This window comes from Balearica regulorum, chromosome 1 (genome assembly GCF_011004875.1).
Source record: "Balearica regulorum gibbericeps isolate bBalReg1 chromosome 1, bBalReg1.pri, whole genome shotgun sequence".
In the NCBI taxonomy this organism is placed as follows: Eukaryota; Metazoa; Chordata; class Aves; order Gruiformes; family Gruidae; genus Balearica; species Balearica regulorum.
This window is the reverse complement of record NC_046184.1, coordinates 161,414,168-161,440,106: the sequence shown is the minus strand read 5'-3', so window position 1 is coordinate 161,440,106 and position 25,939 is coordinate 161,414,168. Positions and strand designations below refer to the sequence as shown.

Here is a 25,939-nt window from a genome sequence, read left to right as displayed (position 1 = left end):
ATTTTTCCTTCAATCCTTTCTTTCTTTTAACAGCATTATGTGGGTTCTTCTTGCTAAGGTTATGCCTACAAAAAATTGGTTTAAGAAAGTAATCTGCTACCCCTTAGGCTTGATTTTTTTTTCCTAGAAAACAGAAATATTTAAATCTTGTTTCAATCTGTTTCATACTACTTATCTAAAAATGACAGGGTTTTATAGAGTTATCTGAATTTTCTATTATTTAATACATTTCTGTAAAATATGCCTATGATTACTAAGTTTCATAGAGATGGTTGATTCTTGCACAAAACAATGTTCAGGATTATCTTGACTTTTCTACTCTCTGATTTAGTTTCATTTTCACACTTTGACAACATTGCATATATGAACACCCGGCCAAGAACTGTCTTTTTATCCCAGGGATGTACAGTACTCAACATAAAAGGGCACAGATCTCCATTTTAAATAAAGTGTGTCATTAAAAAGCTCTAAAACAGTAAAACTAGAGTCAAACACAAACTGCCGATAGCAGAAATGGCAGCAGCTGGCACAGTGTTCCCATTTTTGCCCTCAGTTTTTACACAAAGTTTTCTCTGTTATTGACTCAGTTGTTATGAATTCACTCTCTATGTTATGAATTCTGTATCCAGCTCTGCAGCTCTGCTGATGAAGATGATTTTCCAAAGTCTTTACAATATCCCCAATGTGTTTGGTTTGGCTGTAAATTTAATAACATCACTGTCTCCCTAAATCTCTTCTGTGGATCCCTCACTGTCGGTTCCATCTTTACTGAGTGCTAATTGTTTTACTCTGCACAGCTCTCAGTGTGATGAATCTCTGTCCCAGTATGAACAATGTACTGAAAACAGTGATAGTCACCACTAGTTACCTTGGACACTTAACGTTGGTCTCAAGATCCAATCTATCTGTTTCTCCATTCACATCTTTGTATACTTCCTACGATTACACTATGGTAACTTGTTTGCCTGGCAGAATACTTCATTTCAATTCCTAGGTGCCCAACTACGTGCTCAATGGCTATTTAGAGACTAGGATATTCACTTGTTTTTAGGTAGGTAGCTCTCGGAAAGAAAATTGAGTCCATCATACTGTTCTCTAATTTTAAATCAGTGTGCTGAATCTTATACAGGACCTCTCCTCCTTTCTCTGTCTCTGTGCATATGATATTCAGCACATTGTAATTTTATTCACGTAACAGATGCACATTTCAAATAAGCGATCATGTGAATCAGGTTTTGAATGTGACCTGTGGTTTGAAAGAACTGGGATCATGATTTATAAACTCCCTTAACAAAAGCAATAAGGATTTTGTGTTTTGTCCAAAAGGTACTGAATGCTGTTAGTGTAACTTAGTTTGTAAACTCACTGAAAGTAGGCACAAATTTCCTTTTCAAATCTGAGCAAAATGCCTTGCATACTGACAGCACTATAAAATATTTAACAGTAACTACTTTATTGTTATATAATTGTTGTACAAAACTAAACATATCCAGTAGACTATTTACATCACAGCTTTAAAATGCTTCAAAACACCTACATACTTTTAATATGAATACAAATAAATACCAATATAATATAAATTATAATTTTCAACATGGAGAACAAAAACATTCAAGTTCAACAAATGGAGACCCTTTAAAATCTCAAAACACAGCAGTAAACAAAAAACTCCTTGTCTGAATTATAATAGATACAACTTTCAGTGAAGCAGTCTGCATACCATCAAAAAAAAAATTATATCTACCTGCCTTTTTAAAAAATGAAAGATTCAGCAGGAGTATATATATATGTCTCTAGATGTAAACTATTTTCTGCAGAGCCTTATCTTACAATACCTGCTTGTTTTCCTATCAGCATCACAGAATCAAAGTCCCACTAATAAGCAGTGTTGCCAAGTATACCAATTTTCATCTTCCCAATATTCATAGTAAGTGATTAATAACAAATTCATTTAGAAGTGTTACTGCTTCAAAATCATAAAACTTGTTAGAAGCAGTGTTCAGGAAAAAAAAAGAAGCTTAATTCAAAAGCTGTGTATTTACACAAAGTCAATTACTTGCATGTGTATTATATGCTACTATGAGAGAAGCAAATAAGCACTGAGGTGTAGAACATGCTGTAACTTCAAAATCCTGTATTTCTCCTAAAACTCCTACTATAATATACAGGCTTGTACCTCAAAGAAAACAGGTCATCCCACAGTTCAACAGGAGAGGATATGTCTTGTATACAAGGATGGATAATATCTTGTAATGTCTCTTGGCAAAATTCCATCCTGACAAATAGTTGCTTGAGTTCTGATGGCAATGTGATACTTATTAATAGTGATATCAGATATCAGTAAAAGTAATATCAAAGATCCTGGTACAGCCTCCCAAACATACTTTAGCTGTTGTACGCTAAGCCTACAGCTTGTAATAATTAAATGAAATAAACATTAGTGTTTAGATTCCTCATCAAGTATTAATTTTACATGACTTAGCTGAGCTCAATTAAGCTCATTTGTATTACTTCTTAGGGAAAGTCAGTAATCTTAGAAAACGGCAAATGATTTAAGATTCCTTTGATCCAGCCTAGAATGTAGAGTGGTTTTGTTTAATTCTGTTTCTTTTTTTAATTCAACTATAGCTCATTATATTATTTTTTAAACCATGATATCTTTCATAAATCACTTTATATATTTTCAGAATTGAATGTTAAATTAGACAAATGATATAGCTACAGTTGGTGGAGATTAAGTGAACATCTTAGGATAAAGACTATGTTTTTCTGCCTTTTCAACAGATTGTGAGTGGTTTCTGGAAGAAAATAAATTGAAAATTGCAAACAAATAGAATGAATCTAATATCCTGTTAACATTTCTTCCTGTAACTCTGAAATTGATGCATTATCTAAACATTCAAAATGGCAAAGATGTTAATAATTTTTTTTTCATTTTTTTAATAGTAGCTGAAGACGAAACATCATATGGAACTATGTGTTCCTGAACTCCAAGTAATAATAAATATTTTAAAATAAATAGACCTGTGTCAGCCCACAGAATTACGGGGTGGTGGTGCAGAGAGCAGGAAAGAAAAAAGGGAGGAGGAAGAACTGAAGCTGAAATAAAATAAAACAATACTGTTCCTCTAGAAGGGATCAGATCCAAAGCTTCACTTCAAGACAAAGCCCTCATATGCTACAGATCTATGCTGTTACATAAAACATAAGAAAAAGTGGACTCTTCCAAGAAATAGTTGGAACGATGGCTAGCATATGTTCCTCATATGAAAATGATCGTGGAAATTACAGATCTATAAACCATATGGGTGGTAACTTAATACCAGTTACGGAGGTACGATGCACAGGGGTTTCTCCCAAGAGAGGGAAATGCGGAGCAGTCAACATGCGGCCAGGGTACAGAACTGAAGGGTGCTTCTAAATCCTAAGGTGAAGGTGTAACCACAGTGATTCTTAGATGACTTAAACGGCTAAGAAACACTCAGAATTTATTGAAGAAAAAAGCCTAGAGCTGAAATGAATATAATGCTCCTGTTAAAAAAAGATGTCACCCATCGGTAACACTGCACTCAGAGGCACCTTCAGGACTGAAAAATAATTCTGAGAGGGAAATTCATGGCACTTCCTCCAGCTGATTAAGACTCTGCTGGAGAGTTAGCAATGCTCCAGCGGACATATTCTTGGAATTACATGTTAAATATGTTAGGCATGCCAAAATATTAATCAACAAAACCATGAGTGTCATTTCTACAAAATTTGGTTGGACGGTTGGAGTTGATGATCATAGATTCATAGAATCATAGAATGGTCTGGGTTGGAAGGGACCTCAAAGATCATCTAGTTCCAACACCCCTGCCATGGGCAGGGACACCCTCCACTAGACCACGTTGCCCAAAGCCCCATCCAGCCTGGCCTTGAACTCTTCCAGGAGGGGGCATCTACAACCTCTCTGGGCAACCTGTTCCAGTGCCTCACCACCCTCACAGGGAAGAATTTCTTCCTAATATCCAATCTAAATCTCCCCTCCTTCAGCTTAAGACCATTCCCCCTTGTCCTGTCACTACACTCCCTGATAAACAGTCCCTCTCCAGCTTTCCTGTAGGCCCCTTCAGAAACTGGTAAGCCACAATTAGATCTCCCCGGAGCCTTCTCTTCTCCAGGCTGAAGAACCTCAACTCTCTCAGCCTGTCCTCATAGGAGAGGTGCTCCAGCCCTCTGATCAGCTTCATGGCCCTCCTCTGGACTTGCTCCAACAACTCCATGTCTCTCCTGTACCGGGGACCCCCAGAGCTGGATGCAGTACTCCAGGTGGGGTCTCATCAGAGCGGAGTAGAGGGGCAGGATCACCTCCCTCAACCTGCCAGTCACTTCTTTTGATGCAGCCCAGGACACAGTTGGCTTTCTGGGCTGCAAGCGCACACTGCCAGCTCATGTTGAGCTTCTCATCAATCGATACCCCCAAGTCCTTCTCCTCAGGGCTGCTCTCAATCCATTCCCTGCCCAGCCTATAGTTGCGCTTGGGACTGCGCCGACCCACGTGCAGGACCTTGCACTTGGCCTTGTTGAACTTCATGCGGTTCACGCAGGCCCACCTCTCCAGCCTGTCAAGGTCCCTCTGGATGGCATCCCTTCCCTCCAGCATGTTGACCACACCACGCAGCTTGGTGTCGTCAGCAAACTTGCTGAGGGTGCACTTGATCCTGCTGTCCATGTCACTGACAAAGATGTTAAACAGTGCCGGTCCCAGTACTGATCCCTGAGGAACACCACTCATCACCATTCTCCACTTGGACGTTGAGCCATTGACCACAACTCTTTGAGTGCAACCATCCAGCCAATTCCTTATCCACCGAGTGCTCCATCCATCGAATCCATGTCTCTCCAATTTAGAGACAAGGATGTCATGTGGGACAGTGTCAAATGCCTTGCACAAGTCCTGGTAGATGTTGTCAGTTGCTCTTCCCTTGTCCACCAACGCTCTAACCCCAACACAGAAGGCTACCAAGTTTGTCAGGCACGATTTGCCCTTAGTGAAGCCGTGTTGGCTGCCACCAATCACCTCCTTCTTTCCCATGTGCCTGAGCACAGTCACAGGAGGATCTGCTCTATGATCTTGCCAGGCACAGAGGTGAGACTGACCAGCCTGTAGGTAGTTCCCTGGGTCTTCCTTTTTACCCTTCTTAAAAATGGGGGTTATGTTTCCCCTTTTCCAGTCAGTGGGAACTTCACTGGACTGCCAGGACTTCTCAAATATGATGGTGAGTGGCCTGGCCACTTCACCCGCCAGTTCCCTCAAGACCCACAGACGCATCTCATCAGGTCCCACAGACTTGTGCACCTTCAGGTTCCTTAGATAGTCTTGAACCTGATCTTCTCCTACAGTGGGCGGTTCTGCATTCTCCCAGTCCCTGCCTTTGCCTTCTGTGACCTGGGCAGTGTGGCTCAAGCACTTGCCAGTGAAGACTGAGGCAAAGAACTCGTTGAGTACCTCAGCCTTCTCCATATCCTGGATAAGCAGGTCGCTTATTCTCCCTTGTCCTCCTTTTCTCACTAACACACCTATAGAAGCTTTTCTTGTTGTCCTTAACATCCCTGGCCAGATTTATTTCTATCAGGGCTTTGGCTTTCCTAACCTGATCCCTGGCTGCTCTGACAGTTTCTCTGTATTCCTCCCAGGCTACCTGGCCTTGCTTCCACCCTATGTAGGCTTCCTTTTTTTGTTTGTCTTTGCCCAGGAGCTCCTTGTTGATCCATGGGGGCCTCTTGGTGGTTTTGCCTGACTTCTTCTTTGTTGGGATGCATCGCTCCTGATCTTGGAGGAGGTGACTCTTGAATATTAGCCAGCTTTCTTGGGCCCGTCTTCCTTCCAGGGCTTTGTCCCATGGTATTCTACCAAGCAGATCCCTGAAGAGGCCAAAGTCTGCTCTGAGAAGTCAAAGTCTGATCTTAGAGGTCTTTTCCAACCTTAAAGATTCTATGATTCTATGGTGCAAGCAGTCGCATGATAATGCTAACCATGCTTGGACCTGACAGGGCAAGTGTCTGATACCTGTGTAGCTGTATAGTAAGAGACTGTGCTAGCATCAAATCTAGCTGAGCAGCTTAGGCTTATTATGTATTAACACATCCAAGTGTCTTCAAGAACACCACCACCTACACAATCAGGAAATAAGGTATCTCTTATAAACTTTAAATCATCATTTGCTTCTTGTTCTATTTTTTCATGTTACTTTTGCTCATTTTCCTTCAGTACTCTCAGATTTTTTCAAAATATGTTGCACTTTCAGATTTATTTATAAATCCAAAACATGGATTAATACTTACGAAAAAACCTGATAAATCTCTTTGGATCTTCCTTCACGCAATCGCAGTGTCCAAGCACCTGGATTTGCTTTCAGCTGAAAATACCCCTAAGAAAAACAAGACAGACAGTCACTTGTTCAGTATTTCAGAATCAACCATGTACACAGACAAGCAGCAATTATCCAACATTTGGTACCGCGGCCAAGGTTAGTAACCATGACCTACTGTCAAACTAGCCCTGAAAGGATTATGGCAATGATGCAACCAAATATCACCTTTCCTGTATGTCCATATTAATGCCTTTCAGTGCTGCATTTGTTTCGAGCTGAATTTGAATTGTATACAAAATCTCCACCCAGAACATTAAGTAAGTAAGCAGTAAAGAAATAAATTATTAAACTGGCCCTAAACTAAAAAGCTTCGTCGGAACATAAAAGTTTTGTCTGGAACAACATTCCAATTCAACACAGCTCCTTCCCAATTTAGGAACACTGCATACAGCTATCACTATGTGAAAGCCAGTCAAAGCAAGCTTTGGAATGTGAAGGATCATTAGAAGTTTCATCACGTTGAACATCATCTACTGTTGAGTAAAAATCAAAGACTCACAGTTTATTAAGCATTTTACTCCTTGTGATACAATATTTACAGAGAACAGCAGATAGGTAACCGATCTTATGCATCAAAATTAATCTTTCCCTATAAAATTACCTTAGCCAACAGAAAAGAAATCTTTTGTTTCAGAATCACAAGATCTTCTGCTCTATAGCCTGCTAAACCCAAAAATAATCACTTTGGATGACTAGAGGAATTCTGAGGTGTGGAGTTGTCCCACAGAGGCTTTAAGCACTTAACTCAAGCATCTAAACTAGGAACCTTCTTTCACCTTGTTAATTGTGTAACAAAATTGGTTAATCAGAATGTGATTCACACCTTACAATTGTTGGTGGAATCTCCATCTGAATATATATACCTCCTACCATCGACTTAAGGTAATTAGAGTCTCAGTTTAGGCACTTCAGATAAGGATCTAAAATTAGGCTATATCCAAACCTATGCTGGATGAGAAGAGGAAGGGGGGGAAAGCTCAGCAAATTAGAGATGCACATCATCTTTTGCAGATGGTCTCAACTCCAGGACACTCCTGTTACTTTTAGTGTTATTAAGCTTGCAACACAGAGAAATGGATTTAAAGAACAGCAAGCTCATAAAGAATTCTAATGAAGAGTGTGCAATTGTAATGACTATTTCTCTACTTAATACTTACCAGGTTGGCCATGACAATAGTATCAACCATGACAGGATTCTTCTTTGTGCCCAGAGTGAACTGTAGCCCTCGAGGAGGTTGTCCAGTCATCACATCAAAGCAATGTCCTTCAAGCAATATATATTCTAGTTCATATTCTGCTACAACTGTCCCTTTTATCTGTGGAAGGAACACTTCATCAATAAATTATGTTGTTTAACTATGTGGGAAAAGCAACATATTACAACAGCAAACGTGTGTGATTTACCTCACCTAAATTCAACTGCCAAAAAAAAAAAAAAAGGAAAAAAAAAAGAGAAAGGCCCTTCCAGAAGGAACTTCACTCAATTTTAAAATAGGTATCCAAGGTAAAGAGGATGAATTGCTGTTTGGAAGGATCTTCTCTCCATTGACTGCTGAGGAAGCTGAGGCACCTCAAATTTGGTAAGGTAAATCCTAACTTTCATTTTCACAATACTCCAAATATACAGCTTTGGTGGATCAAACACCCTCAATATTTTTCACAGGTTTAGTGACTGAAACAAATCTAGTGATTTTGGAGCTGAGGGATTAAAAATATAATTAAAAAAAAAGTGAAGTAAAAAAGGGTCAAATATGTTTTAATCTATATAGAATAAATAAACAGCAACATATTGAGGTTTATTTGAAGATTTAAGAAGGTTAAATCTATTATTACCAAAAATATGTACAAAATAAAGAAAGGTAGAAAGCTAGCACACAGAATCCCTTAATTGCTTTATTTTTATCTAAAAACCCAAGAATTATAAAGCTCAACAGAGCAGATAAATTGCTCTTACTTGTATTCTGCATTCTGATTTTTCTTCTGTTTCATTGCTTTCTTTTAAGACGGGTTTTTTTTAAAGTAAGAGGGAATGCAAAAAAAGATGATGAAATTAATAATGGTAAAATACTGACCAAATAATCAATTACCACAGAAAGCATTTCTGGAAAACAAGAGACAAACCACAAAATTTCCATTTCCCTCTTGAGGTAGAAGGTCCAACACAAGTTTTATAATGTTTACAAACTTTTACTTACATCCTGTAAATAAATGTTATCAAGATCACAGGAACTGTTTACTGCTTCAACCAACCAGCTTTCAGGAGTGATCATGTTTAGAGTCAAAAGGGCTGATTCTGGCAGTTGTAGGAATTTTGCCACAGGTTCAGAAGGAAGGTGCTTGTTGATCCCGTAAGTTATTTCTGGCTCCAGAACAAAACGATAGAAGCTGTTGAAAAAAGAAGTGTTCAAAAAAATATGTTTACTGAGGCATAAACTTCCAAATATGAAGTTCTTCTAAAATACTTCAAAATATAGTGAATGTTTATCAACTTAATGATGTTTGGAGGCACAGGACATTTAATTACTATAAAAGGACATTTAATTACTATAAAAAGTTTCTCCTGTACCCATCAGAAGGAACACAATTCCTACAAAGTATTTGTGTTAGTATATGAATGCATTTCATATGAAACCACTGCTCTAAGAAAAATACGATCTCTCCGCAGGACAGATCATAGAGTCTTAGAACGGTTTGGGTTGGAAGGGACATCAAAGATCATCTAGTTCCAACCCCCCTGCCATGGGCAGGGACACCCTCCACTAGACCATGTTGCCCAAAGCCTCATTCAACCTGGCCTTGAACACTTCCAGGGGGGGCATCCACAGCTTCTCTAAATGATGCTGAAAAGCTTTTTTCTCTCGCCTTTCCCAGGCACAGGGAAAGAACCAGGCACTAACATGTGCAGACTACCAGCTCTCGCTCATAGTAAGATTATAGGTATGGTATCTGCCAAAGGGATGGCAGCACTTAAACCTTTCTCTGAGAGGGAAAGGGACCCTCTCTGGGCAGTTCACTTCAGTGTAAATGTCTATAACCAAATTAGTGAATCCTGGTCCTTTACAGACAGTTAATAAGAAACTTCAGTTTTAGGCAGGTACTTTCAGGGTATAACATTCTCAACGAATTATAATGGGATCTCAAATTCAGACTGTACATTTACTCAGATGAATTTCAGTGTATTTAATCTGTAATATTCATTACACAGTATGTGGGCTGTAAGAAGTGACCAAGTTAGGTGGACGCTCTCCCTCTCCAAGTTTTCACAGACATGAAAGACTCTCCATTGATTTCTCTAAGGATTGTTTAGGAGAGGTGCATCTGATGGACTCCATCAGTTCCCTGTGATCCCATGCTTGACACCTTAGAATTAGAATTTTTCTCTAGACAAATGCAAACTGCTTTGGTAACATTCAATTTACATTCAAAGAAAATAACTAATGTAACACAAGAATCCAGAAACACAAACCATTTTTTATTTTTTAAGGGAATATAGGCTGTGAAGGCTCTTTTTTATAAACCAAGTGAGATCATATGTTTGTAAGAAAAGCTGTAAACTACTTACCTCTTCAGTGGTGCTTCTGATAGCTTAGATCTGCAGTTCAAAAACAACCTGAGTTTCACATTGATAATCTCTTTGAGTACCTACAGAAAAAAAATCTGTGTAAAAAATGGTTCTTGGTAATCATCAAACTTTGCAAATAAGCCAAAGTCATCCTTGTGACATCCTGTCATTTCTCAAGCTTCAGTAGAAATCTCAAACATTTTAAAGTTCTAAATGTACCTGTATATTAAGGGATGTTGTCAGATATTGCAAATAAAGATCCGACCTTTTCTAAAACTGCATGATTTAGCACACGATATTCTTGAGAGTCGAAACATTAATGTTTTCCCCTAGTGATAAGGTTTTTTTTAAAGAGCACCTACCCCCATTTTTATAATTTGAGTAAATTATATTATGACCTTTCTTTTATTGTGTTTTCTAGAAGATTTTAAAGTACTTGAAAGTTTGCAAGTTTGTAAGTACATGTGCCTTTTATTCAATAACCAATCTTAAAACAGTGACTTTCACTCTTATTAAAATTGTTCCATACAGTAAATTGTTGGATATAGTAAAGCTCAGGTAATTATTTTAATACTTAATTACTTAATAATTTTAAATGTCAGTAATAGATTAATGATGTGTAAAACTATTCAATCAACTTCAAAACATTCCAGTAAGTTAAAATATTTCTACTTCTTTCTCACTTTCTTCATCTGTTCATTTCTAAAATACTGGTTTCCTGGATGCTGTTACATAGGAACCATAATATTAGGACAGGATTTTTTTTAATTTTTGTGAGTAATCTACTTTGTTTAAAGTTAACAAAACTTCAAGAGTGCTTCTTTAAAGCACTCTTAAAAACCTTTAACAAGTTATCTTCATTTCTGTGGTTTCTGATCCAAAGTGCTTATTTGAAAGCATAAAGCAGCTGTGTCTACCTTTATGGATGTTATTAGAAAAGCAAATAAGATATTAAAGCCCAGCTACAATACAGATATCACTAAGGCTAACATCTAAAAGTACTATAATGGCAAGTAAATTGGGAACAAAGCAAGACAACAGCCATCCTTATATCTCTCTTTTATTATAACCATTTTTTTCTTTCCTCACTTTAAGGATGGAATAAGAGTTTCTCCCTGAAGACAGAATGAACAAAATTAAAAAAGGAAAAAGATAATTAATAGGAAAAAAGAAACGGTTTGATTTTTTTCTCTCTGTATTTTTGAGTTCTTTGACAAGTTACCGGAACAAGAAAAAAAAAAAAAGTAGATGATCCTAAGAGTTACATACTGCTGGAGTAAAGCAGTTAGTCTAGGGTACACGTAGTGTGTTCAGTGGCACCATGTATAATATTTTTTCAGCTGGTTTTGGTGAACCATGAGTAAAAAACCCCAACTCTTCCATTTGGTCCTCATTTTTAGGAGGAATTTCTACTTTTTTCACATCACCTTAGGGACCATCTTTATAACTTTAGGACATGTTAGCTGTTCCATGTATTCTGCCGAGAACTGATATGGTCCAACCCTTGTCAAGCCAGGGCTAGCATTTAAAGATCTACTGTAGACAGTGACTCTTGTCTTGTTTGGAAATAATCGTCGCTAAAGTCTATGACAAAACTTTTTGAAAAAGGCAAAAGACACATTATATGGAAAGTTCTGCCTGCCTCTCTCTACAGACCATATAGAGCAGTTCTTATGACACAATACAGTATATTTTTTAAAAACAGATAAAAGCCTTGAGTCTGCTCTCATTCATGCTCTGACTCATACCTTGCCCCTGGCCCTAAATTGCCACTTTCTCAGACTAAATAGTAAAGTTAGATTACAGTTTGCCTATAGTTGTTCACACCTTCTGAATTTCAATTCCATTTAATATGACTTCTGGTTTATATTTTTTTAAAAAATTACCAAAATATTCCTTTGAAGTTACTAGTAAGTGACACAAAGTAATATAATAGCATGCTTTCACCAGGGTAAAAAAAAAATCATAAGGTGGATGCATTCAACATGGACAGGGAAAGAAACCTGTGCTTTGCTGTGGTAGTTACTACACAAATTTTGCACCATGAATAGCTACCACAGTTTCATCTACATTAAAACATTTCTGATTTGTTTAGTTTCAACAGCATTTCATTATTCTTTCCAAAGGGCTGGCTTCTTGAAGAAGACTATAGCTCCTATGAATCAAGTAAGATCTGCGACAGCTGCACAGCTGGGTACACCATGGGAGTCGTTTGCCTAGGCGTGCATTACGGGAGAGATTGCTCATTAGGGAGTCTGTTGTGCTAGGACGAAGGGAGGCTTCTGATCTGAGTCCTTGGTGTAACTTAAACATAATATGAACTTCTGGCTGAATGGAGAGATTTTCCTGTAAATTCCAAAATGAAAATATTTTCATTTGGTAATATCATGCTTTCATTTTAACTGAGAATGGTGAAATGAAAGATCTGGTTCTAGAGAAAAGCTAGTATTTCAGAGTCCTGAAATATCAGAATTTTCATGACATTTTTAAATACTTTGCTTCACTATTACATATGAAGAGTGAGCGGATGCTTCAACATTTCATACAAAAGGCATAAAAGGGTATGAAAATGGGAGGGGGAAAAGCAATATAGGAATTTATGAAACTTTCATAATTACTGCAGAGAAAAAGATAAACCAGGATGCAGCAAAAATCAAGTTACAAGCTTTAGAATTGTAACAGACCATAAAGAGAAGACAAAATTTACATTTTTATGTGAAACTATAAAGGAACCTGAGGTAGAGTGATATTCTGCAGCTAGTGAAAAAAGAAAATCATTTTAGGAGCCATGTTTTTAGGACAGTTTCTTTTTAGATGATCAATAGCTACACACAATGGAAGACTTCTAGATATACTTGGTAGCATTAATCAACCGAGAAATGTCCTTCCAAGAGCTGCAAGGTTTATAGTACAATCTTCTTATGATGATATTACAAGTCAGATTTAGACCACTTCATTTAGGTACCTTGGAAAACTAAGATGATTTGGTTTAATGGAAAGAAGCATATGCCTCTTAATATTTTGAGATGGGCGATCCTTTCCCTCTACATTATGCAGACAATGTCCTCTTTTCCTTCTATTGACTATAAAGAGCGTTTACGGACTCACTTCCAGAAGACTGGTTCATGGGGCATCTGAATTTTAATTGCAAATGAGGTACTTACAATGATGAATTAGATCATTCCCATTTTGTTTTAATATGAATTTAAATAACCAAATATATGTTTTAAAAAGATCTTAATTTTGTTTGCCCCTTTACTACACTGTATATGGAAATTAGAAAAACTTTAGTAAAAATTAAACTACAAAAGTGCAAATTAAAAGAAATGACCACCATCTCACAATCAATAAGTGAGCCATCTTCTGTGCTTCTCTTGTCAATGGATCCACAATAGCAACAACATCATAGAATGGTTCATTCTGTTGAGGATCTACTTTTACTACACTGTTTAAAAAAAAAAAAAAAAGTACATGAAAACTCCAAACTGAATTTGTGGAAATAGCAAACATTTTTAGGCACAAATTTGTAATACCAGAGGCACTTTAGATTTTACTGCTCATGAAGATGTTTTCCTCATTTCAAGTAGTAATCATCATTGCTCCCTGTGATATCACTAGGAAAGTTAAACATGAACAGCAATTAAAAATTTAGCATTAATCTACATAGTTCCATACTGGTTATTGATTAAATACATGACTCATAAGAAAATCAATAAAATAAAAGGAAAACACACAGCAAAATTTTAAAAATGACCTTTTTTTCACCAGTCTACAGTTTCCTGTACCAATATCTAGAATTATGAGATTTGACAAGTACCAGCGGTGACACAATTTTAAAAAAACAGTGGGGAAAATGGCAACTAGGAAGTGTGAAACTTGATAGGATGGATTAGCTTTATGCATTCCAGAAAATAATATAGTTTGATAAACTTGATTAGACTAAGTCAAGGAGACCCTAGTTAAAGTGCTCTGAACCTACAGGAAGGAAATGTTAGCAAACTTCACTTAAAAAAACCCCAAAAAACATGTGCTGTAAATACACAAAATGAACTATCTGAATTTGTTTACCACAAAGAATATACCTAGAAATGTGAGCACCATGAGTCAAACTCCCTCCAATATGGTAGTAGCATAGTCCTGACTGTTACTAGTGTAACTGTGGAGAAAGTGTTTAGCCACCTAAAACAGGCTACTACTGATTTGACTCCTTGTCTTTTCAACAACAGGGCCAACCCATTGGCACAGCACACTATAGCAGCTTTACCAATAAAAACAAGTAGAGATTTGGAAATAGCATTACAAAAATTTTTATTTTGATCATGGTTCTTGTGCTATCATATGTCCTTTTAAAAAATGTACCTGTCTTTGCTCCAGAAAGCTTGCCCCAGCTAAGTTTAAATTAATACCAGCTACTGTTAGTATCCCATTACAAAGACGACACGATTCACAGATGCACATCTTGGTATTTTAGGTCTCATTTATTAACAATGACAACAAAAGATGACGCTTGGGGCATATTCACTTTCTAAATCTAGGATCAGAAACACAAGGAACCAACATACAAGCAAATACACTAATGACACTAATAGATCTTGCCAAGTGAAAATCTGTCAGCTGATGACAGTCTGCTCAGTTTTTCTTAAGGAATTAGGTGCCAATAAGCCCTGTTAATTTGCATTTGAATGTAATCTAGTTGTATTAGCTGTGGTCAAGAATGACACTGCTAAGCCACCAACTGTTTGTTATACAGGTATAAGCATGTGTACATTAGCCTTGACAACAGTACTAAGATCCACAAACAGAAAAAATTGTGCTATAGCTTCCCATGTTACGGAAATTACTGGGGGTTTCTTTTAGCTCTAATCTGTGAAATCACTTCTAACATTTTAGTAAATGTAAAGATGCCAAGTTTTCTAACTCCAGATCACCATTTCTATTCATACCAATTGTAATGACTCTTTTTTCAGCAAAGGATAAGGCTGGAAAATCATTAAGCTTTACTAATTAATTTATTAAGATGCATTATGCTAGAGCACATGAACAAGTTGTTCATACAACCATAGAATCAACAACTTTTTTAAAAACTGGAATGCTTACTCAAGTTTCCAAAGACCTTATGTAGTAATCAGTACATTCTAATTTTAATATGAAAGTACTATAAGTGTACTATTATGACAGACAGAACTTACCTGTGCTGTTCTTTGAGTAATTGAGCATCTTGTCTCATCTCTGTTTTAGGCAAAGATGACAGTAGGGCATCTATTTTCATAATCAAATCACTGCCACTATATTAAATAAGACATATATAATTTGTTTTTCATTAGGAGTAAAACATTCACATTTTAATGTATAACTGTCTGCATAAGGGTTATTAATAAAGTCCACATCCTGAACTCCTTAAAAAGATTATCACCTTGAGATTTGTAGCTTTGAGTAAAACTTTTAGCATGATAATGCCCAAAACCAACTTCTGCCTTAAGAACTTGTGAACTCTACAATTCTTAAAATTAAGCAATGCGGAATTAGCAGAATTACCATTCAGCCTCACAGTTTGGGTGGTACAATCTGCTGATGTTTATAGCTCTTTATTACTTTTTTTGCTTTTTTTTTTCCTCTCTGACAACATCTAGGAACAGACATAAATGAACAAAGTTTCAAGTTTATTTGGCCACATCTTTTAATTTTTTTATTTCTTACTACAAATACCTTAGAAACTTTGGTAGTTCTATTTCAGTGTCACTAAGTCTTAATATTTGATCAAATATGTTTTGCCTCTCACTACTTATCTCCTTGATTTATCTCTTCTTGAGGGTTTTTTTTCTCTGGTAGTTGTTCTCTCGGTTGTGCCAGTCCTTCCAGATAACAGAAATGATAGGACATTCCATTCTACGATGGACATAGAAAGTCAATAGATTTTGTAAAAATAATATAATTTTTCTCACTTCTTTGTACATAAACTGGATCCTTAGATTAAAAGCTGGCTAGTACTCATCTTTACACTTCTTCAGTTAGCAGATGTGTGAATGTTGTCTAGCAGGGTGTCAGAGCACCACACCCGTCCATGCCTCTACAGGCTCCTTTTCTAATGATTCGCAAAGACAACGCACTTCCTTACTTCAAGTATCAATGCTCAGATATTACTGTGGTTTTGAGATGTACTGGATTTTATTACACTTACTATTATTCTTTATAATTACTGTCAAGTAAACAAAAGCTAGTAGAAATTGTTTAGTTAGCTGGACTTGTCTCTGTTGTAAGTTCAGTGGAAGTAGATAAAGTATTTGGAGTAATTTAGCAGAGCTGCACACACGTTATGAGGGAAGTTGGAGACAATATGATTCTTTGATAAGCAGTGATCTCTTGTGACCAGTGATAAAAGGGTGCCTATCTCTTGAATAACACAGGGTGCCTTTTTTTCTGCTCTGTGCTGTAACAATGAGGTACCAAAGAGGCTGTCAGCAGCAGGGTAAATGACACGTCCAGTTGAAAAACAGCATATAAAGTTTATATATATAGTAGAAACCTATGTTAAATGGAATAATTAGCCAAGCATAAATGTGATACAAAATTTAGCTATGTGCCACTTCTAGAAAATAGGGCAAGCATTTGAGTAGGTAAGTATATTAAGTCTGTCAGGGAAATGCTAAAAGTGAAATGAGGGACAGTTAAACCTGTCTACGTGGAAGTACTCAGATGCTAAGTAAGTGCATTGCAAATATACAGCACGCAAACAACTAGCACTTTAAGTGCATGTAGAGTGTATATATATATGAGTATATAGTATGAAGAGTACTATGACTATATATTTGAACCTCTGTTCATATTTCCCATGCAAAAGGATTATTAATTTGTCACAGGCAATAAACAAGGCAGTATATCACAGAACCTCAAAATGCAAAAGAATTTTACCTTTTACTACTGTTTCCCATCTCTTTGACAATAGCTTTAATCTTCTCTGCTGAGGTACTGTATGTTATTTTTTCCAACAAATTGAAGTCTTCTGCATAGAATTCATTTTCATCTAAAGGACCCAGTACCTTAGGAAGAGAAAAAATGTTACTAAGTGCAGAATGTCCCAATAATGTTTCTTCTGTAAGCAAAAATATACTAATATTTTAAATGAATGCACAATATTCAATATGCAACCCCCAGCCCTATATGCATCAATATTATTAACTGTATAGTACTAAACTGTATAGTAACTATGTAGGATTACATTTTTACAGTTATGTAATTACAGTTAATTATCAATCTCAAAGAACAGCTGCAATAGAAATATCCATTACATTTTTCATTATACATACCTATGTAAAGGAGTACACTATTTAGAAATAACAAATCTAAGTTTAAGAAAAAGCTCTGTTAGGGACATTATTTTAAATTGAAATTCAAATTACTATCTGCCTACTACTCTAGTTGTTTAATTCTGTGAAGACAATCTTAACTTCTCAAGCATTCTCAGATGAAGCAGAGTGGATAGAAAGGAAGGCAACAGCAAAGGATAAGAAATGCAGAATATCCAGAGACAAGAAATAGAACTACTATTTTTTTTTTGGTGTCTGAAGGAAAAGAAGGTGCCTTGAAGCCCCAGAAAATAGCTTTGAGGATGTTGTTTGGATTTCCTACTCATAGTCTACCAGGCTAAACTGACCCAAGTCAACTTGAAGAGCCTACAGGGTTCCCAGGACGTAGAATGCCATGATGTAAGTTCGGTGCTGAATACCTCTCTCTCAAAATTCAACTGCTTCCTAGAAATGACAGGTTATCTAGCAAAATTTCACTTTTGAATTTTTCATTAATATTAATGATGCATGAGAAAGAGAAAACCAGAGCATGATTATGTAATACCATGCTACTTTTGTAGAAGTCATAATAATAATGATAATAATGATGATAATAATAATGACAATAATAATAATAATAAAAGATTTGCTCATAAAAACAAAACTTCAGTGCTGAAATAGCACGGATAGAAGTTAAGGATATCCGATGTCTTTTTAAAAAAGTAATCTCTTAAAGTGAAAATACGCTTCCAGATAGATGAGTATTATCATATTCATATATCATTATCAAACTTAGATAAGTATTTTTAGGAAACATATTTCCTCAAACCTTAAAATATTACATTATTTGAGCTTTTTTAGGCATGGAAAACAGTAATAACCATTTATAAAATAACACTGCATAATTAATTTGGGAGGGGGAGGCAACACAAAAAGCCAACACAATTCTTTTGTGCTTCATCAATGAAAACCCTTTCTGTGGGCTTGTTAGTGGTATTTCAGTTGTATCTCAGGAGACATTTAGGATGTACAAGAGTAACTAAGAACACAATTCAAAGAGAGTTTCCAGTAATGAGATGCCAACATAGTATCTCTGTTTCTTTCTAATGGTGGAGCAATAAATAGAAAATGGAAAAGAGTTAACTAAAAGACTAGTTTGTATAAATTGTATTTATAATATAAAGTATTAACTGTCATTAACAAGTACTAAATATTGAACCCAATATTGTATTTTTTAGTCACAGTTCATCCATAGCCACACTGTAATTAAAGCTATTGGTTTCAGAATATACATACAAGAAATTGAAACAACAAAACTACTATACTTTTATTTGAACATTAAGAATTAAGACTTTAGAACAATATAATGTTTATAAACAATTTGGGGTTTTAGGGCTTGAAATACTACCCTAGTGAATGTCATTTATTTTTTATTATATATGCAGTAGTTTATCCTGTCCCAACTGTTTAAAATATAGGTAACTTTAGGATCAAAATTTATTCTTGAATTTCATTAATAATACATCAAATATCAACCTATTTAGAGAATTTTGTTAGATTAACTCTTAAATAGCTGTGAAAATGACCTAAGTGCATAGTAGCTTCAATGGAATGGAGCTAATATGGTGGGGGACTGTTTATCAGGGAGTGTAGTGATAGGACAAGGGGTAATGGCCTTAAGCTGAAGGAGGGTCGATTTATATTAGATGTTAGAAAGAAATTCTTCCCTGTGAGGGTGGTGAGGTACTGGAACAGGTTGCCCAGAGAAGCTGTGGATGCCCCCTCCCTGGCAGTGTTCAAGGCCAGGTTGGATGGGGCTTTGGGCAACACGGTCTAGAGGAGGGTGTCCCTGCCCATGGCAGGGGGGTTGGAAGTAGATGACCTTTGAGGTTCCTTCCAACCCAACCCATTCTATGATTCTATGATAATAAACAAATTAGGAGTAAAACAAAATAAAAAACAAGACAAACATTCATAGAATTATCTAACAACAAGCTGAATAAGTGGAAAATCAATATAATGCATTTTCTTTAGCTCAAAACTGAAGTTCCAGGAAGTAAAAATTACCTACAAAAAGATTAAGAGATGACTTAATTTCTTTCTTACCCTGCCATTGCTCATAACTGCCATTTGCCCAGGAAGCAGCTTAAGAACCTCCTGGCAGAACATCTGGTGGGTTTTAATTATATCCAGTCCTAACGTGTTGTATTTCTTCTCAAAAGCATCATCATCCATTCCCTAAAGCAAAGATAAAGTGTGAGACCATAGAATGATTAAGCAAAAATAAATTTTGGAACACCAGAAATCAAAATAAAGCAGCAACCTCAGCTTCAATGTAAGTTATATAACTATTTGTGTGGAGCCATGGTCTCCCGACTAGACAGTGTGCAGCTTTTACCCTTGGGTAACTGTGAATAACCATGAGAGGAAAGCTGACCTTGAGGTTAAACACTTTTTCTAAGATCCAGCATAAAGTTGCATGAAAAATAACATATTTGCTTAATAACTGAACTGTATTCTCACCTTTAGGAAGAAGGTATTAAAAAAATTTGTATTACTCTAAAAACCTAACAGTAATTTTAACATGGTCATTTGATACAGCTTAAACAAGTTTTGGGGAAGCCAACATCATCTAGTAAAACACAAATCAATGTTCAATCAATGGGAAAAAAATCTGGAACTTTGCCATGCTTAGAATGGCACTGTTAAAATTATCCTGCTATATTAAACTCTACTGATATATATTTCTTCATTAGAAACATACAGATTAAACAAAAAGATTAATTCAGATTCAATTAATATAACAAAATAAATCAGTAACTTGCATACACTGCTTAATTAGCTACCTCTGTGTCTTTCAAAATGTATTAGACAATGAAATAAGAGCATGACCCAAACCAGCTAATTAATTTTCTAATATGGTGCCAGAGAGTTCTCTTAGTCTTTCAAATCTCCTATTTAAAAATACTACAGTTTACGGCTCCTTCTGAAACAAAACCTGTAGTTTGCAGCTGTTATTTGGTAACTCAGCTCTACTCTATGTGCAGACTTTGAAATCAGCAACATTTGTATTTTAAACCAAGGAATTTTCATAAAGCACACCAGAAAATGTTGGCCAGAAGTATACAATGCTTGTTAACCTCAACTGCTTCAGTCTGTGCCTATTACTGCTCACAACCAGAACAGCAAGGTAGAAACAGTTACTTCTGAAGTCTTAACTCTTTACAAACACTACTACTGTAATTTTAATTGAGAGAGCTTTAAAAAAATCCAAACAATTAAAAATTAAACTATTTTTATCTCAATAATCCAGTAGCCGTACTCTGTATTTTTCAGTACTTTTCTTGTACTTTCTTCCTTTACTTTAGATAAATTCTCTATTGTTCATCACATAAAAGTTGTCAAAAATCAAAATGTTCTTGAGCAGAAACTGTATAAGGGTTATGAACTTCATAGCATTTGGCCAAACATTGTTACTTTCAACAACATCTCCTTTCAATAAAACATATGTAAAATGGAAAAGAAAGTAGTCTAATTCAGTTTGCACTCACTGGGATGAGGAATTTAGCAATTTTAGTTCCAGCAGCAAGGGATTTTGCTGTCTCTTCCTTAGTGAGTTTACTTAGGAAACTTTTTAAGCTGCTGTTGTTTTGAGTTAGAAAAGCGGTCAAAATTCCTCTTGCAATGGCTGTGTTATCTTCCTTTATTTTTGATGAAGGATTGTTCAAAATCCCAACTCGTGTATGACTGCTTGTTTTCTGCAAAGAAAAACACAGAATAATACACAATTTTACAGTTCCATCTGCTGTTACCTAATGTATTCATATCTATTATAACTCTGTGAAATGCTCTGAAGTATTTAATTTTTTGCAGCTACTTGCCTTTAGAAAACATACCTCAATGCCTAATTCAGAACTTCAACTAGGATTAAAAATGTTATTAGTAAGGATTTACCTATTCTGTAAAACATATTTGAAACTGAAGATTTTGTTAAACATAAAAAATTAAATAGAAAAATCCTGTATTCTGTAGAAGTGTATTTTTAACTGAGGACACACACCAGTATTCATTTACAGATTTCAGAACTGGTTTTGTAGATGTTTTTCTATTTTTCAAAAACTATCGAACTAAGCATAAAGTAAATACAAGAAAATTTATCCACTTATCACTTTAATCTTAATCAGCAAGAAAATCTTTCACTTGCTAAAGTCTGTGATACCACTTAAATTTCACTAGAGAGTGATGATTCTAAGGTAGGATCAAACAGTGTCACTAACTGAAGAAAAGGTAAATGGACTCTATTGCTGTAAAGAATACAAAAATAAGGGAGGAAATCACTGGTATTCAACATATTTAAACAGCAAACTTTAAATTGCAGCCCTTGAGAAAAGTTTTGTTAAAACACCTATTTGAAAAGCTTGAAAATGTGTACTTTAACTGTTCCTGAGAAGCATGCTCTCACTAGAAAGAAGACAAGCAGTATACTAAGCTACATCAGGAGACACATGACAAGCTGATCAAGAGAAGTTCTTATTCTCCTCTACTCAGTATTTGTGAAGCTGCACTTGGACGGCTGTGCCTGGTTTTGGTCTCCCCAGTGCAATAAAGATGTTGAGATGCTGGACAGGTTTCAGCAAAGGGCTACCAAGATGCTCAGAGGCCTATGAGGAGGAATTGAAGAAGCTGGGCTTGCTCACTCCAGCAAAGAGGAAGCTATGGAGAACCCTAATAGCAACCGACAACTGCTGAAGGGGGAGCAAAAAAGACAGCTCTTCTTGGTAGTGGCAAACAGTGTAACAAGGGGTAATGGCCACAAATTCTGGCTTGGCAGACATTAGGAAAAACTATGCTAGGAAAGCAGTGCAACACTGAGCAAATTCTCAAGGGAGGGGATGGAGTCACCTCCTTGGAGGCTTTCAGGACTCCTTCAGGCAAAGCTACAGCTGATCTGATCTAATGGTGGCAATAGTTCTGCTCTGAGTGGGAGGCTGAACTAGATGACATACAGAAATTCAGCCAAGACATCTCTACTTTTTTCAAATGATGTTAAAATACAATAGTAGATTTCAAAATAATATATAACATATTAGCTAGAATATTTAAAAGTGAATTCCCTATAAGCAACTTCCCCTCCCAGACTCTTGCACACTTTTCTTCAAATGCCACTGGCAAGTCCTGTGCAAGAGGTGTCTGTGCCAGTTTGCACCTGTCAGAAATTCTACAAGATCCTGGCCCAACTGACAAAAGAGACCGGAAAGGAGTAGTGAATCTCTATGCCAACCAATGGACTTTTAAAAAATACTACGTTTTTGTCACCTTGGACTCTGGTAACCCAAAAAAGCAGGACTCTGCTTCAGTCCCCACTCTCAGGCATTACAACCAAAACCAGATATGAAGCTTTAACAGCTGTAGACATCCATGAGCAAGGTGTGCAAGGAGAAATTATACCAGCAGCACACAGTGGATACCACAAGAGGAAATGACAAGTGCTCATAGTGGGTGATTCTCTGTTAAGGGGCACCGAGGCGCCCATCTGCTGCCCTGACAGGTTGTCATCAGAGGTATGTTGCCTTCTAGAAACAGGTTGCCCAGAGAGGTGACAGATGCCCCGTCCCTGGAAACATGAGGCCAGGTTGGATGTGGCTTTGGACAACCTGGTCTAGTGGAGGGTGTCCCGCTCATGGCAGGGGGGTTGGAGCTAGATGATCTTTGAGGTTCCTTCCAACCCAACCCAAACGATTCTATGATTCTAAGATCCGGGAGGGTGCCACAACTTGTCAAGAGCACAGACTATTGTCCATTGATGCTCTTTCATGTAGGCACAAATGATACCACAAGCTGGAACTTGGGCAAAATCAAGGAAGATGACAAAGACCTGAAGGTGTAAGTGAAAAGTATTGGTGCCCAAGTTTTCTTTTCTTCCATTTTACCAGTTAGAGGAAAGGGGGCAGCCAGAAATAGACGTATAACGCAAATCAACTTCTGGCTTCGTGGCTGGCGATGTCATAAGGGTTTCGATTCTTATGACAATGGGACATTTTTCGATGACTATAGCCTGTTAGGGAGGGATTGGATTCACCTGTCTAGAAGAGGCAAGGGTAGCAGGTGGAGCAAAGGACCCCCTTGGCTTAACTGCCAGCTTCTGAGTCTGCTCAAAACCAAAACAAAAGCGTACCAGAGATGGAAAAGCGAACCAATACCTGTTGAGAACTACAAGGGCATTGCCAGGGCGTGCAGAGATGCAGTTAGAAAAGCAAAAGCTCAGCTCAAAGTGAAATTGGGCAGAGATGTCAAAAACTACAAGAAAGGGTTCTTCAGGTATGTAAACAACAAGCAGAAAGAGAAGGAAAATACTGGGCCACTGTTAAACAGGAGAGGTGAATTAGTCACCAACAATGCTGAAAAGGCAGAGGTTCTCAACACTTTCTTCACCTCTGTCTTTAGCAGCACTGTTGGGCCCCAGGCCTTGGGAACAAAAAATCCAGGTTGATGCAAACACAGACCCACCATCAGTGAAGGAAGAGCTGGTATGTGAACTATTACAGGAGTGTGGCTACAAAGAAGATGGAGACTCCCTTTTTACAAGGAGTCACACGGGAAAGATAAGGGCTAATGGGTACAAGTTACTCCTGGGGAGATTCCGATTGGACACACGAGGACAATTTTTCACAATGAGAACGATCAGCCATTGGAATAATCTCCCCAGGAAAGTGGTGGATTCCCCAATAGTGGACACTTTCAAGATTCGGCTGGACAGGGTGCTGGGCCATCTTGTCTAGATTGTGCTTTTGCAAAGAAAGGTTGGACCAGATGATCCTTGAGGTCCCTTCCAACCTGGTATTCTATGAATCTATGATTTTAATAAGAACTTCTAGAAACTCACCAGGTGTTTCAAGGCATTAGAAAGCAGTCGTCTCCCAGCTGGTTTATCAAAGTCAGCAATAATCCAGATAGTAACAGCATATAATGCATCTTCATCTGAAAATTAAAGATAATCCTGCTTTACATTCTGGAGAATCTTCTCACAAATAATGAATAATGAATTAATTCTGTTTGAGATTTTGAAGTTTACGTGTATGTTTGCTGACTTCAACTGTAAGACTAATCTTTGCCACATCAGAAACCTTTGCCTTCTGAATTGAAATAAAATTCTTAGGAGATACTTCATCATGTTAATATGACAGAGTCATTAAATAGCTAATCTATTGTTGTACCTCTGAAACAAGATGGCCCTAAATAATAATCTAGCTCCAAATAACAAGACCTGCTTTACCAGAGGTGTCTTGTGAACATTTGAAGGAGGCTGGTCATACAGCCAGACATGAAAAGAATTAAGTAGTTACAAGAACGAGTTAGGCCATTCACTTTCCCTGGCAGCAGAGTTCTTCAACTAAAGGCAGGACAAAACTTACCATTTGTCGATATAAACAGGAATATACTAAATACAAATGCAAAGAAAGTAAAGTATCAAATAGGTATATACACAGAAATTTTCCCTTTTGCTTGGTCTATAGCCTCCTGTTCTTTATTCTTTATGGAAGGGCAATGGCACATGAAAAATTCTGCAAAATTATCTGCGGAAGAGTATCAGTCCACTCAGGTTTATCATATATCCCCTAAAACTAATAGGTATACATGGGAATTTTACAAGGTTCCGGTGAGATTCTAGGAAAAGCTTATTCTTAACAGCTGTTGCAGTCTAGAGAAACACAGTGGGGACAGATATTTGAAATGTAGATTCTAGCTTAAAGGTTATGGATTTTACACAAGAGATCTGAATCTTAAAAATGAGCCTACAGATTGAAAACCAGTCATCATTTGACAACTAGCGGGGATGTCTCTGTGGTTGTAGACAGAGAATCAAACAGAATCAAATAATTTTTTTCTAAAGACGTGTAAGTATATGGCATTTCTTTCTGATAATGGAATAAGTAAAAACTATGTTAACACCACATGATAATTACTGAAAGAATAGCACTTTGTTAATAGGATTATTCTGTCCCTTGATGGACTGATGTAAATGAGCAGTTAACAGTCTACTCCCAGAAGTTAACAAGGTACAGACCATTGCAAAATTCCATGCACTATTACGCCCCCACTGCTGTAATTATAATTTCTTCTAACTCCAGGGGAAAGTACTTGCACATGCAATAAGAATATTTTACATCAAAAAATACTTTAAATGTACAAAAAAGTGTGAGTTTTAGCAAGATAAAATGTATAAATGAGTGATAATCCATCAGAATATATGTATTTTTTCTTTTCTACAGAAAGACAAAGCTTCAGCTATCAAAATTAAACAATCTAATTAGGGGAAAAATAAAGACATACTGAATGCTAATAAATAAGAACTAAAATAAATTTTTCCTTAAATTGTAGAAACACCTAATTTTGATATAGATATGACAAAGACTATACATTCTTCACTTGATAATTCTGCAACTAAGAGTCACTTGAAAACTGAATATACTCGTTTTAATATCCTCAAGTAAAACCATGTTAGTATGAAAACTGAATCTGTTTTGGAAGCTGCAAAAGTCTTGCAAAGCTTTTTAACTTCATGTCTGTGAACCAAAAAACAACTAGCCATGACATCCATCCCATTTCAAAACTTTAAAATCTAAAATCACTATTGTTATTATAATTTATGCCTATAATATTACGATACAATCTGGCTCCTG

At 36.6% G+C, this 25,939-nt stretch overlaps 1 protein-coding gene and 1 long non-coding RNA gene across 3 annotated transcripts in view; both read right to left on the bottom strand.

Annotated features, from left to right (window-relative positions):
* The window catches only part of LOC142599687 (uncharacterized), a 374,377-nt gene that overhangs the window by 48,694 nt on the left and 299,744 nt on the right, over positions 1-25,939 (bottom strand). The gene's annotated exons all lie outside the window — the stretch shown is intronic.
* UGGT2 (UDP-glucose glycoprotein glucosyltransferase 2) overlaps positions 1-25,939 on the bottom strand; it is a 93,469-nt gene that overhangs the window by 18,734 nt on the left and 48,796 nt on the right. For both annotated transcript variants that reach the window (XM_075741331.1, XM_075741332.1), the window contains exons 20-29: positions 24,142-24,236; positions 20,810-21,016; positions 19,365-19,496; positions 16,885-17,012; positions 15,165-15,260; positions 13,318-13,420; positions 9,976-10,055; positions 8,609-8,798; positions 7,571-7,729; positions 6,325-6,410 (exon numbers count right to left, since the gene is read on the bottom strand). In XM_075741331.1, the coding sequence (XP_075597446.1) occupies positions 6,325-6,410; positions 7,571-7,729; positions 8,609-8,798; positions 9,976-10,055; positions 13,318-13,420; positions 15,165-15,260; positions 16,885-17,012; positions 19,365-19,496; positions 20,810-21,016; positions 24,142-24,236 (1,276 nt within the window). The remainder of the gene's footprint in view (positions 1-6,324; positions 6,411-7,570; positions 7,730-8,608; positions 8,799-9,975; positions 10,056-13,317; positions 13,421-15,164; positions 15,261-16,884; positions 17,013-19,364; positions 19,497-20,809; positions 21,017-24,141; positions 24,237-25,939) is intronic.